At 41.5% G+C, this 12,472-nt stretch overlaps 1 protein-coding gene across 1 annotated transcript in view; it reads right to left on the bottom strand.

Moving 5' to 3' along the window:
- The window catches only part of NEK10 (NIMA related kinase 10), a 105,848-nt gene that overhangs the window by 52,576 nt on the left and 40,800 nt on the right, over nucleotides 1–12,472 (bottom strand). Inside the window, exons 21-22 of the mRNA XM_089531322.1 lie at nucleotides 11,572–11,693; nucleotides 10,376–10,478 (exon numbers count right to left, since the gene is read on the bottom strand). Of these exons, the coding sequence (XP_089387448.1) occupies nucleotides 10,376–10,478; nucleotides 11,572–11,693 (225 nt within the window). The remainder of the gene's footprint in view (nucleotides 1–10,375; nucleotides 10,479–11,571; nucleotides 11,694–12,472) is intronic.

Genomic DNA, 12,472 nt, shown 5'->3' with positions numbered 1-12,472 from the left:
CGGGGTCACGCTCCCCGTGAAGGACACAGTTCGCAGCTTGGGGGTGCTTCTTGACTCGTCGCTTCACTTGACTCCTCAGGTGGATGCGACAGTTAGGGGCACCTGCTACCAGCTTCGGCTGATACGTCAGCTGCGACCCTACCTGGACTGGGGGAGCCTTGAAACAGTGGTACACGCGCTGGTAACCTCTCGACTTGATTTCTGTAATGCGCTCTACATGGGGCAACCCTTGTACCAAACCCGAAAGCTTCAGTTGGTTCAGAATATGGCAGCCAGGCTGGTCACTGGTTCTTCCAGGGTCAGCCACATAACACCTATCTTGAAAGATCTGCATTGGCTGCCTATTCGCTTCCGGGCGCAATACAAGGTGTTGGTTGCGACCTATAAAGCCCTAAATGGCTTGGGCCCAGAGTACTTGGAGGACCGCTCTCCCCATATAATCCGCCCCGCACTCTCAGGTCAGGAGGGAGACAACTTCTGCGAGTTCCTGTGACGAGATTTGTAATAACGTCGCAGAGGGCTTTTTCGGTCGCTGCCCTGCAGTCCTGGAACTCTCTCCCTATCGAGCTCCGCTCAGCCCTCTCCCTTGAGTCCTTTAAGAAGAATTTGAAGACCCATTTGTTTCGGCAAGCCTTCCCTACCATGTCTTGAATTGTTATCTGCTCCTGTAATGATGTCTGATCGTGTTTTAGCTAGGGGGTTTTATTGATGTTTTATTGGTTTTAAGTTAGGAATGAATGATGGCTTTTATGATGTTGTATGGTTTTATCTTGGGGGGTTCCTATGTTATATAATGTATTGTTATTGTTTTTGTTATTATTGTTAACCGCCGTGATCATTGGAACGGCGGTATATAAATAAACCTTCATTCATTCATTCATTCAAAACCCCACAAAAACACTAAGAATTAACACAGTTTCAAAGAAGAAAGAATACCCCAAAAAGTAAAACACGGTACTGAAATTAGACTGGATTGGAAGGCAATATAGTAAAGAGTTAGCATTCAACAGTAACACAATAAGGCAGGATTCAAAAATATTCAGCAATACAGTACAGAGATAAACATTCAGTCAGTACATTTGAGTAAGGAATGAATGAAGTACAGCTTTCTCAAACATAGTATCAGCTTGAGACCTTGAATCCACTCTGTAATGTGAAATAAAAGTCATAGGCTGGGACCAGGTAGTTGCACAGCAAACATCCTTGATAGAAACACCAAATAGAAAAGTCCAGGAGGCAGCCACCACCTTGGTGGAGTGGGCTTGAACCTGAGTCAGAAAGAACTTTCAAGCCAGTTCATAAGACAAGCAGACACTGTTGTTTAGAGAGACATTCCAAATTACTGGTTGTTAATCTGCTGCTTATTTTGTTTTTATTGTATACTAGCTAGCATTATTGTAGAGATATTTTAATCATGTAATGGTGTTGTTGTTTTAGATTGTACGCCGGTTGGCAGGTTTTTATTCTTTTCTTTTTTTCTTATTTTATTTTATCCTTGCTATGTAAAGTGCTGTACAAGCTTTAAAGCATTCTATAAATAAATGTTAATAATAATAATAATAATAATAATAATGGTCAATGCCAGCCATTTCGAGAAATGAAATGCCAGGATGCTCGAAACCAAGTAGCAAACAAACAATCTAGGAGAGGTATGGAAGGCTGCAGTCCTGTTCACATAGAAGGCTAATGTCCTCCATACATTGAGGCAGTGCCAATGCCTCTCGCAGTCTGAAGTGGGGTTCTGAAACAATGAGGGAAACACAATGACTTGGATGAGATAGAATGATGACAACACCTTAAGTAAGAAAGTGATGTCAGGTCTAAACACAACTCTATCCGGATGAAACCAAAGATAAGGCTGATCCACCTGCAAGGCACAAAGTTTACCAGCATTCCTCGCAGTTACAATGGCAATGAGAAAGTCTTCCATGGCAGTAGCCATCGATCACATGTTGTCATCAGCTCAAAGGGCCTCCCATAGAGCTGACCAAACAACAAGTTCAAAGCCCACTTGGGCATTGGGCCTGACACTGGAGATGAAGGTGCTTGTATCCTTTCAACAGATTTTTAACCAAAGGATGTGTAAAACAAGAAGACTTACCAACAAACAGGAAATGTGGTGAAATGGCAGCCAAGTAACAATGAATCAAGGACAAAGAGAGGCCTCAATTCAACAAAGAAAGTAGAAAGTCCAACATGTGTGACAATAGCTTCAGCCAAAGCAATTGACCATGGAAGCAGGAAATCAACAACTTCTTCCACTTGTAGTCGTTGGATCTTATAAGTACAAGGTTGATGAGCAGTTTAGATAATTTCCCTCACTGCAACTGGTAAAGCATCTAGGGCAGGATCCTCCATGTTGACAGGTGGAGAATATAGAGATCAGACAGTCTGACCTGGCTGTCATACATGGTGAGGAGATCTGGACTACATGGCAGCCAAACATATTCTCCTCAGGATAGATGGAGGAGATGTATGAAGCATGGCTTCATCTGATGCTATAATGTAACTTTTAGTGGAGACTAGAAAGCACCATAAAACACTCATCTCTCTTTCCTTTTCACACTGTCTAACAAAGAAGGATGTCCTATGTTTATCATTAGAATTGATTTCCTCTCTCTCCCTTCCCCCCTCCATCCGAGGGGAGTAACTGAAATTGTTTTGACTGTGATGACTCAAATAAAATCAACGGCTGATGCATTGTTATTTTTATTTCTTAAGTAAAAAAATAAATGTTCTGCACAATGAATTTCTCACTGAAGTGTCCCCTCTGTTACCTCTTTTGCAAATGAATTATCTGCAAATTCTCACAATCAAGGAGATGCCAAATTTCAGAACGCATAAATACTTGAGCCATGCATCAAGAAAACAAAATGCTGTATGTTTAATGAACAGCAAAGAGCTTTTGTCAGATCCCTACTTCCAAGTCATCTTGAAAGATGTTCCCATATACACTAATGACAGCAGTCTAATCCAGTACCTGCCAGTGCATGGAGTACTGTGGCTAAGTTATGTCCAACAAGTGCAAATCTACAGTGCTATATAAATAAAGCATAATAATAATAATAAGTGGAGGACCACTCCAAACTAGAAGCAAGCAGTCCATGCCACAGAGTCCACCTGGACATTGAGTGATAAAGATGGGTCCAAGAACACTCAAGCTATGTACTGCTCCCTCAGGAGAAGTCCAGCTCCATCCAAGACAAGTTGGTCACCAAATTCCTAGATCTGAGAACCATCCCTTTATAGATCCTCTGACATATTTTGATTCAGCTTTATTTCTTTGACACTCATTCAGCACATTACATTTCCCAGACACTGATATAGTACCTGCACAGCCCCACCTGACTGTTACAACAAAGAGAAAGAAAAAGGTCTACAACTCATGATTATGATGATCTGCCCGCCTGCTGACAACTGACTGTGTATGCAAATGAAAGAGTACAGTGGTTAAAGTACTGATGAATAGCTCTCAGTTTCACAGTGATCATGGAAGAGATTTGAATGTTTATTGACATCTCAAATGAAAATTACACAGCATGGTAACCTTAAAATATACTTAATTATGTCTAATCCAGCCTACTGGCTTTAATGTCTCTCTACATCGTCTAATGATATATAAGACAAAACAAAAGCATTCCCAAAAAAGTTCAATTCCAGTTTATGTTTATTTAGCCATTAATGTGCTACAGCCTTGTCTTTCAAAGTGTTTTGTTGCAAGTCTGTAGTTACTTAAACACATGCTCAGAAACTCATAATGATACTATTTAATTATTCATGAAACCTAAATGAGAAAGGGAAACATTAAGAAGTCTCTTTTACCCCAAAGGAAACAAAGCTAATGCTTCCCCCACCCCCACAGTGCTTATTTGTTCTTCATCTAAGACATCATTATTACAGCCCACTAAACTGAATCGTATGCCCGTCTTCCAAAGCTACATGGCACTATTCCAAACAACAAACTAATTGAATGAAGAATTATTAAGTTTCTAACTTGCAGTAGCAATGAAGACTGCTTCACTCAACTTCTTTCTGCTCAATTAAGTGTACTATGAAAACACCATAGGTTTTATTTTCATTTTCAATTCAAATTGAATGAGTAGGCCCAGTTGTTTGTCATGTTTATCTAAGAAAGACATGTCAAGTATTAAAATACACTAGCCATGCTTTCACATTCTTAGATATGTTGGCTTATTTTGCAAGAGTCAGCATGACAGTGCATGCTGTTCAACTGCTCCACTTGGCTAATCCAGTGGGATGTATTTCGACTCTTTTACTTGCATAAGGCACTCAAGTTTGTAAAGCATCCAGTTTGCAAAGTGCAAGTGAGTTTCCTTAATGCCCTTGGCTGTTGTTACATCTGAACTGGACCACTGGTGAGTAGATAGATATCAGCAACTGAGCTACATTTTGGCATAGATCCCCTGTAACTACATCACATCTACCTCATATTTGACAACTGATTGTCAAACAGCGAATACACTCAGCCACAAGCTAACATCTGTTTTGGGTAGCCATGCCATTTAAGAAGCAAGTATCAAAGTAGTAATGGCATTAGTTGGTGTGAACAATCTTTTCTGTATGTACAAAAGGGAGAATTTTGACCCTAATATCATCTACAAGGAGTGGGAAACTTTCCAATGTCTGGGGGCCAAACGTTTCCCACATCAAAAATGTGGAGGGTCTTGCCTCTACATGCTACCCCTATATACTCACTTTAAAAAAAAACCTCAAGAGACCTCAAGGAGATGGGAGAGCCAATTCTACATGTCTCCCTCTCCAAGCTGTGAACAGCAGGAATTGCATAAAATGGCTGAGAAATCCACATGGCTGAGAAATCTCAGCCTGCCCTGGTTTATACAGTGGGCCCTTGGTACCCAGTGGATACCCAAATCCATGGATGCTCAAGTCCCATTATGTACAATGGCATAGTAATATGGTGTTCCTTATATAAAATGGCAAAACCAAGGTTTGCTTTTGGAAATTTATTTTTGGGCCGGGGGGGGGGGGGTATTTTTAAACTGTGGATGGTGAAATCCGTGGATGCAAAATCAGTGGATATGGAGTATAGTATCTCTAAAGAAAACATCATAATGAAATACCAATCAAAAATCATTTTATAATATTATGCCAAAGGAAGTTAACATTTGTATTTGTAAATCAATTAATGCATTAATGAAAGGTCTCAGAAGTGTAAGTAAGGATCATAAACTGATGCCGATTACATTCCTGCCCTGCCCTTTGAGCACCTGTCAGTACAATCAGCTGGATAGTTTAGAGCAATGCTTCTTAAGACATGTGATGTGAGGAACCAGCAAGGTCTCTTTTCCACTGTGCAGGAATTGGTACCCTATTTTTTTGCCCATTAACAACAACTGTTTCTTTCTTTCTTGGAAACTCACAATGGACTAGGACCAGCCCATGGACAACCACTTTGAGTAGCACTGGTTTTGATGATTCCTCTAAACCAGTGGTCCCCAAACTGTGCTCTTTAAGAGATTTTGGACTTCAGCTCCCAGAAACCCAGACTATTGGCCAACATGGCCAAGGTTTTTGGGAGCTGAAGTCCAAAGGGCACAATTTGGGGACCACTGCTCTAAACTATCCAGTTGACTGACTCACACTGTAGAGTCAGACATGGCCTCAGTGGACTGCTGAAAAGATGCCCAAATTTTGGTATGTGCACAGAGCCCCTTTGCATCTCTATTTGCATGAGTCATGATGAAACTAGGAAGACTGGAATTAATTACTGTTTCCACTTGCTAGCTAGGGCATTAATCTTCATGACTAGAATGGGCCATTTTGATCCCACCCTCAGAATTATGTTTTGTTGCAGAATTTACAGAGCTAGACTTAGAAGGCATTTGCATCACAAATTAAAATACACCTCCAGTATTAACCAACACCTGCCATATAGAAGTGAGCTTTTTTTCTATGAACAAACAGGTGGGATAAAAATTATCTGAACCAATCTACTTATTTTTGTAATTGGGGTATTTTTTGTGACAGTTAATATAACATATTGGGACAAAAATAATCGCATGTCAATTTTTTGGCAAACTGTTGCAGTGAAACAGAAGTTCCATTTGTCAATAGGTTGGCCACATCTGGAGGGAATTTAAATTTCTTCTGGGAAAGGAACTCAAATTTATTGGTATGAAATACATCACCCTACATAAAATGTACATTTTCTTTTATTTTGTCTCACGTTTATTTTACTTTTATTCTACCTTATCTTTTCTGGCTCTGGATGTAACATACAAACATTCCTTTTGGGCACTTTATATATGTAATACATGGGACTTCTTGCGTGGGAAGTTAAAAAATAGCCAACATATACCACAGAACATTTTTTTAAAAAAAATTAAACTGTATTGAGGGTTAACATCAAACTACGTTTCAAGTCTTGGCTGTGATTAAACAGTCAGCTATGGTTAATCAGATGCTTTCTGGTTTGATTAGTCATGTCATGAGGGGAGGAATAAAGGGACTACATGGTCAGAGCAAAAATTCACAGCTTATTAAGCCAAAATATAATTGTCTAAATGCAGTTGCTCCAATGTGCCTCTCCCACCTCTAAACCCATTCAATAATGTGGAATATAATATTTAAAGAGATATGCATACATTATGAAATGATTCATCTGATTAATGTGCTGTAGTTATTTTCAGAGGAGAAACAACATGCAAATATAAAAAACAAAAATACACTGTGGTAAATTGCTGTTCTCATGCAGCAAGTATCTGTTCAATAGAAAAAGAAAGAGGAAACATCTGGACTAAGAGTGTACCATGTGTGTGTGTGTGTGTGTGTGTGTGTGTGTGTGTATATATATATATATATATATATATATATATATAGAGAGAGAGAGAGAGAGAGAGAGAACAAAAGTAAGCCATGAATATTGTTTAAAAAACATACTTTAAATAGCACACTGACAAGTCTGGGAAAGGTACCACATTTCCATATACACAGAAATATGCACCAAAAAAGAGCCATTTGTATTCACCTATGAGACAGTTGTTTTTTGTGTAAAGGACAATTTTGGTGGTTGTTCTGCCCCTTTCTCCATAGGCAGGAACAAATAAATCTTTTGAGGGCACCCAGGAGGCAGAGCAACCCTCCCAGAAGGCCAGTCGTGTGATAGCTTGATTCTCCAAACTGAGAATCTTGGGAACAAGGTAAGAAATCTTTTTGCAAACATCCTATGAAGGTACTCTCATCTTGGCTTCTCTTCTTGAGTTATTTTTTCTTTTCTTTTAAACAGATGAGGAAGCTAGACAGAAACAAACTACATGATAATAAGAAGGAGAAAGGAAGGGAGAAGGAAAATAAGCATAACAAGTAAGTAACAAGTTGCGGCATCCTAACCAAATCCTGTCCTTACAAAAAACAATGTTCGAAAACCAATCCACTTAGGGGCCAGCCATCTACCAAAGGCTAGGGTGTCCAATTTGTAATGCCTGACAAAAATAGTCAGGGGCCTCTGGGCAGCTGCCCTGCATATCTCTACATGTCACTGTGCTCCTTGTAGAGTGAACCAGGACAAGCCCAGCCAACAGAACTCTCAAGGACATATAGGAGAAACAGATGCATTCCCAAATCCATGTGCTCAGACTGGAAGAGGAGACATTATTTCCTAGAGGTATAATGTGATGCACATCCAGGGTGTACCACATCTTCTCCAGGCTTTGGTGGGGCCTGGGGCAAAAATATGATAAGATGACCTCCTGGTCCTTATAGAACAATGAGTTTACCTTTGGAATGAAGATGGATCTAACTCTCAAGACAACCACATTTGGTCTGATCACACACAACTCCTTCCCTGAAGACAAGGCTCCTAATTCTGAAACCCTATATGCTGATGTTATCACTATCAGTAAGAGATCCTTCAGGTGAAATGCTTCAGTGATGCCTCTCTACTGAGCAAAAGAAAAAAGAAAAAGAAAAAAAGGGGGGGAGTCACTGTGAAGGCTTTAAGGATGGTGTTGAGGTTCCAGGAAGGAAATCTGTGGACTGTTTATAGGGATGAGTGTGTCAGACATTAAACAAAATGGTGTTCACATGGATGAACAGCTATTTTAGTGCCTTCCTGTGGAAGCAGAGCAAAAGTGAAAGCAGGAATCTGCCTCTTCGTGGTATTGGATTTGAACCCTCTGTCCATATCTTCCTCCAGAAGCCGGGGAATGGAGGCCAGTGTGTCTGAATACTCAGAAGGTATACTCATACACTCTATTGTGGGATGGCCCTCTAGAGGCCAAGATCATCTCTGTAATCCTAATGGAATATCCATGGCTCTGCAATACTATTTTCTCAACAAACATGTATGAAGCTGGAGCCAATATGAGTCTGGATGGAACACTTTGCCTAGGAAAATTAAGTTGGGTCCCTTTGGGAGTGAGAAGCAGTTCACTGTCAAACTATCTCAAAGTACTAGGGATATCTTGGCCAGGCTAGCGCCATTAGAATGAGTGTGGTGTTTTCAGCTCTTGCTCTTCTGAAAGCTCTGGAGAGTAGTGCCATTGGAGGGAAAGCATAAAGCAGACCTGCTGGACAAAGAAAAATCAGGCATCCAGCCCCTCCATGCCATTTATCTAGTATCTTGACAACAATCTGGGAACCTTGTAGTTGGCTGGTGATGCAAACAGGTCCATCTCTAGTCTTCTGAAATGGTTCACTATCAGCTGGAACACTTCCGGGTGTAGGCTCCACTCCACTTGGTCCAGGTTGGTCTTGCTGAGCCAGTCTGCTTTGGCATTGAGAATGCCTTTGAGGTGTTCTGCTTCCATAGACAAAAAAATGTTTCTTCACCCAGGTGAAAAAAGGTGTTCTCTCTTTCATTACAGGGCAAGAGCTGGTGCCTCATTCATGGTTTATGTGAGTTTTGACTGTCATCTAGCCAATTGATGCTGTGTTTGGCTTCGTGTTTCTCCCAAGTTCCCTGTGCTAGAATAGACCCACGGTGGCCTCCCCAGACGTGGAGGCTGGCCTCCACACTGTTCCCATGCCCCAGAATTGCTTCCCCCTGGTCACTGCCATTGGCATCCCCCAGTTTGAGAACTGCAGGTATTGAGGAGGAACTCTAATCTTGAGTCAACTCCTGGCAGTGATGGCAGTCTGCAGGGGTAGCAAGAGCCACTGGAGAGGTCTGGCATGGAATCCCACCCAAGACAGGTAACCTACATTAGAAAGCATTAGGCCCAGCAGGCATGCCAGCAATGTCGGGTCTCTCAATCCAGATCTCCTGATAGAAGTGATGGCTTTCTTTATGCTCTGCATCCTTTCCAGTGTGAGATTCACAGTGTCTGAATTCGTGGTGATTAGGGCTCCCAAGTGTTGGATATCCTGTGAAGGGATGAACTGGCTCTTATCATGATTTACCAGAAAACTATGGCAATCTAATAAGTCGAGTACTCTTTTGATGTCCTCTTACTCCCGGTGGAAGGAAGCTGAGCATACTTTAAAAAAATCCAGCTAAGTGTAGATGTGGATGTGGGCCTTTTTCTGGCCTTTTCTCTTCTTAGGGCACATTAACATGGAAGGAAAGTCATGCCACTGCCTCATGAGAAACCAGGTTACTCAACCGAACAAGGAATTTTGTAGGAGAGTGGTCCCACACCTGGGGCAGCATTACTCACATCCACCATCTCTAGCAGCGATGCCTGCAATTTCTGCTCCTGTCCTGGCCCACACCAGGCTGGGTGAGCAGAGCTTGTCTGGGCTGCAGCATGAAGGAAGGCTTCCTTGCTATGGGGCCTCTCAGACACCTCCACGTCTCCATCACCCTGTGGTTCAGCAGTAGTGGGGCAGGAGGTCCTCTCAACACTCGCCGCTTCTCCAGTGGAGTTGGGATTTCCCTCACTACTCTGGGGAACTGTCGTTTCCTTCCGTGTAGTCACCCAGAGTAGGGGAAAGCAAGCAAATAAGTGAGAGAGAAATGGGGCAAGGAGAAGGAGAAGGCTAGGCTTTCAGAAGGAATAGAGTAAAATGGTCAGAAGGATGATGTGACGGGGAAAAGGTCCCAGAAAAATGATAACCAGAACAGAGCGAAAGGAAACATATATTCAGAGAGAAAGACAGAAACAAAGACTGGCCTTGTGGGAGTGTTGTTCTGCCTTCTGGATGCCCTCAGAAGGCTTATTTGTTCCTGATAATGGATAAAGGGTAGACTAATCCTCATAGTTAGAATGTTCTGCTCCCTCCACAGAGAAACTCAATAACATTATGGTACTATTAGAAATGAAAGGCTTTATTTGTCAATATGCATTAGAAATATTTTAATGTTTTAATTTATTCTGAAGTAATTTGCTTGTTTTCACTCTGTTGAGAAATCTTTCTACTAAAACCTTGCTAGCATTACAAAATTTCAACTTACTGATTGTTACTTTATCCTTATCTCCCAGCATGATATTGTTTGGAGTGAGGTCTCGATGGACAATCCTCTTCTCTTTGTGCAAATATCGAAGAGCTAAGCAGAGCTTTACAATTTAAAGAAAAATTGTTAATGCAAATACAGTACCATCTACATCAGCTGACTAAATGGTACACTAAAATAAAGTGCCTTATGGTGGCTTGCAAGCAAACTTTGGAACATGAAAACTATAAACAGACCATGGAAAGAAAGACTGCTAAAGTAGGATGAAACTGACACAAGAGCCCTGAATCAGACAAGATATTCTGTATTTTACATCAAATTAATTAGTGCTGTGTACAAAGGTGTCCTAGTTACATTATTTGTTTTGCACAGGCCTCCACAGCACTGTATCTAGCATGCAGAGACAGAGATGGCTTGTTTCAGAGAAGATTGTCTTCTTTCCAGTGGGCTGCTTTGTTGTTGTGCATTTCTGTAAAAGGGGAAGGCTAGATGTATACTGAGAAAGAAGGCAATGATTACAGTAAATATGTCCATTTCCTCTTCTGCTAACTTCTTGGAAGAGGAAGCAGGGGTGGGTTACAGACCGCCCAAAAGAGGCGCCTCCTCAGCGCCTCACTTTGCTGCACAGCTGCGCCGCAACATACAAATAGCGTGGTGCAGCTGCGCAGCGAAAAAGGAGCCCAAAAAAGCGGCTCCTTTTTGCGACGGGGCTGCTACGTCGCAGCTGCGCAGCTCTGTCTAGAAGCTGCGCAGCTGTGACGTGGCGGGTGCACGCACCGTATGGACCGTGCTGCGCAATTGCGGCGCATGCGTGACGTGCTCGGGTTGTGGGGCGTGTGCATGCTCTGCCCCGAGGCAACCCTAGCACGTCGCGGATGCGCTGCAAACGGCCCGTCTGTAACCTGCCAGTAATAAACTACCATAACCTTGCCTTCTCCATACTGCAGCATCTAGAAAGGCCATTAGTAAATTGTTTCTGGATCCGCAATTTTTAATTTTAATTGCTTCTTTGGCACCACTAATAATGATAATCCATGTATCATGGGAAAGCAATTCTTTACAGTGTACAAAATGACAGATTTCCTGTCTGTTAACCATAAGATACTCAGTATCCATGCCTGTTAAGCTTCAAACCCTCACTATCCCAGAATCAGAAACTATATATAGGAAAGTAATGAAGGTAAACAGATTCTTACTTGAATGAATATATTCCATATCCTTTCTTCTGTAAAGTGTTGCTGTTTTTCCTTCAAAGAATGAAAATGTTCTCCCAGTGGTGCCCCTTCTATGAGCTCCATGACTATGTACAGCTTGTCATCTATCCACAACAAAATGAAATTGCAGTAGCAACAAAATACTCCATTTTTGCAACCAGTAGCTAGCTAGGTAATATTATCCTGATATATCTTCTGAGAATCGTGGAATTAACCTTGATAAATGATTCCCAAGACAGTCTTAGGCCCTTTTGACAAAAATGTAACCACAGTGATATCTATGCAGAATGAAATTATTACAATGATGTCTTTCAGAACAGCACCTCCTAGGCACAGCATGATGTCTTAGACTGGCCATCAACTGGAACAGACCCATGTTAGCTAAGAAACTCAAAGAATCCTGATCTGGCTTCAGTTTTTACAATGAAACAATCCAAGAAAACAGATCTGAGCTCCAGTCTTAGAGCTACATCAGTTCAGATTTGTGGGCTGGTTGGCACAGCAGCAGAATCTGCAATCTACTGAGATCTCCAACAAAAGGAAGATAGAATGTGTATTGGATGTCTCTATCCCTGCAGTTATTTATCTGCAGTTTACCGACAAAGCGCAAAATTGTCTACATCTGCTAACAATGCCAGCAATGGGAACTATGATATAATTATCTGCGAAAGAAAAGCTCTACATTTTCTAGACTGAAATAAGCCCACCTGCATACACACTAGGGCTTCTGGCATTCATTGCCCATTCTTTTCTCTTTTTACTCCTAACTAAAGCTGACATAAAGGCACCTCAACTGAAGAACCATCCACTGAATATTTAGTCCTGGGCAAATGGGTACTGTATTGTCATATAAAAGTCAATCAAATTATCCTAAGTCTCCTAA

This window comes from Sceloporus occidentalis, unplaced genomic scaffold, assembly GCF_023333645.1.
Source record: "Sceloporus occidentalis isolate IW3139 unplaced genomic scaffold, rSceOcc1.0.p SCAF_7, whole genome shotgun sequence".
Lineage (NCBI taxonomy): Eukaryota > Metazoa > Chordata > Lepidosauria > Squamata > Phrynosomatidae > Sceloporus > Sceloporus occidentalis.
This window is presented reverse-complemented; position numbering and strand designations above follow the sequence as displayed.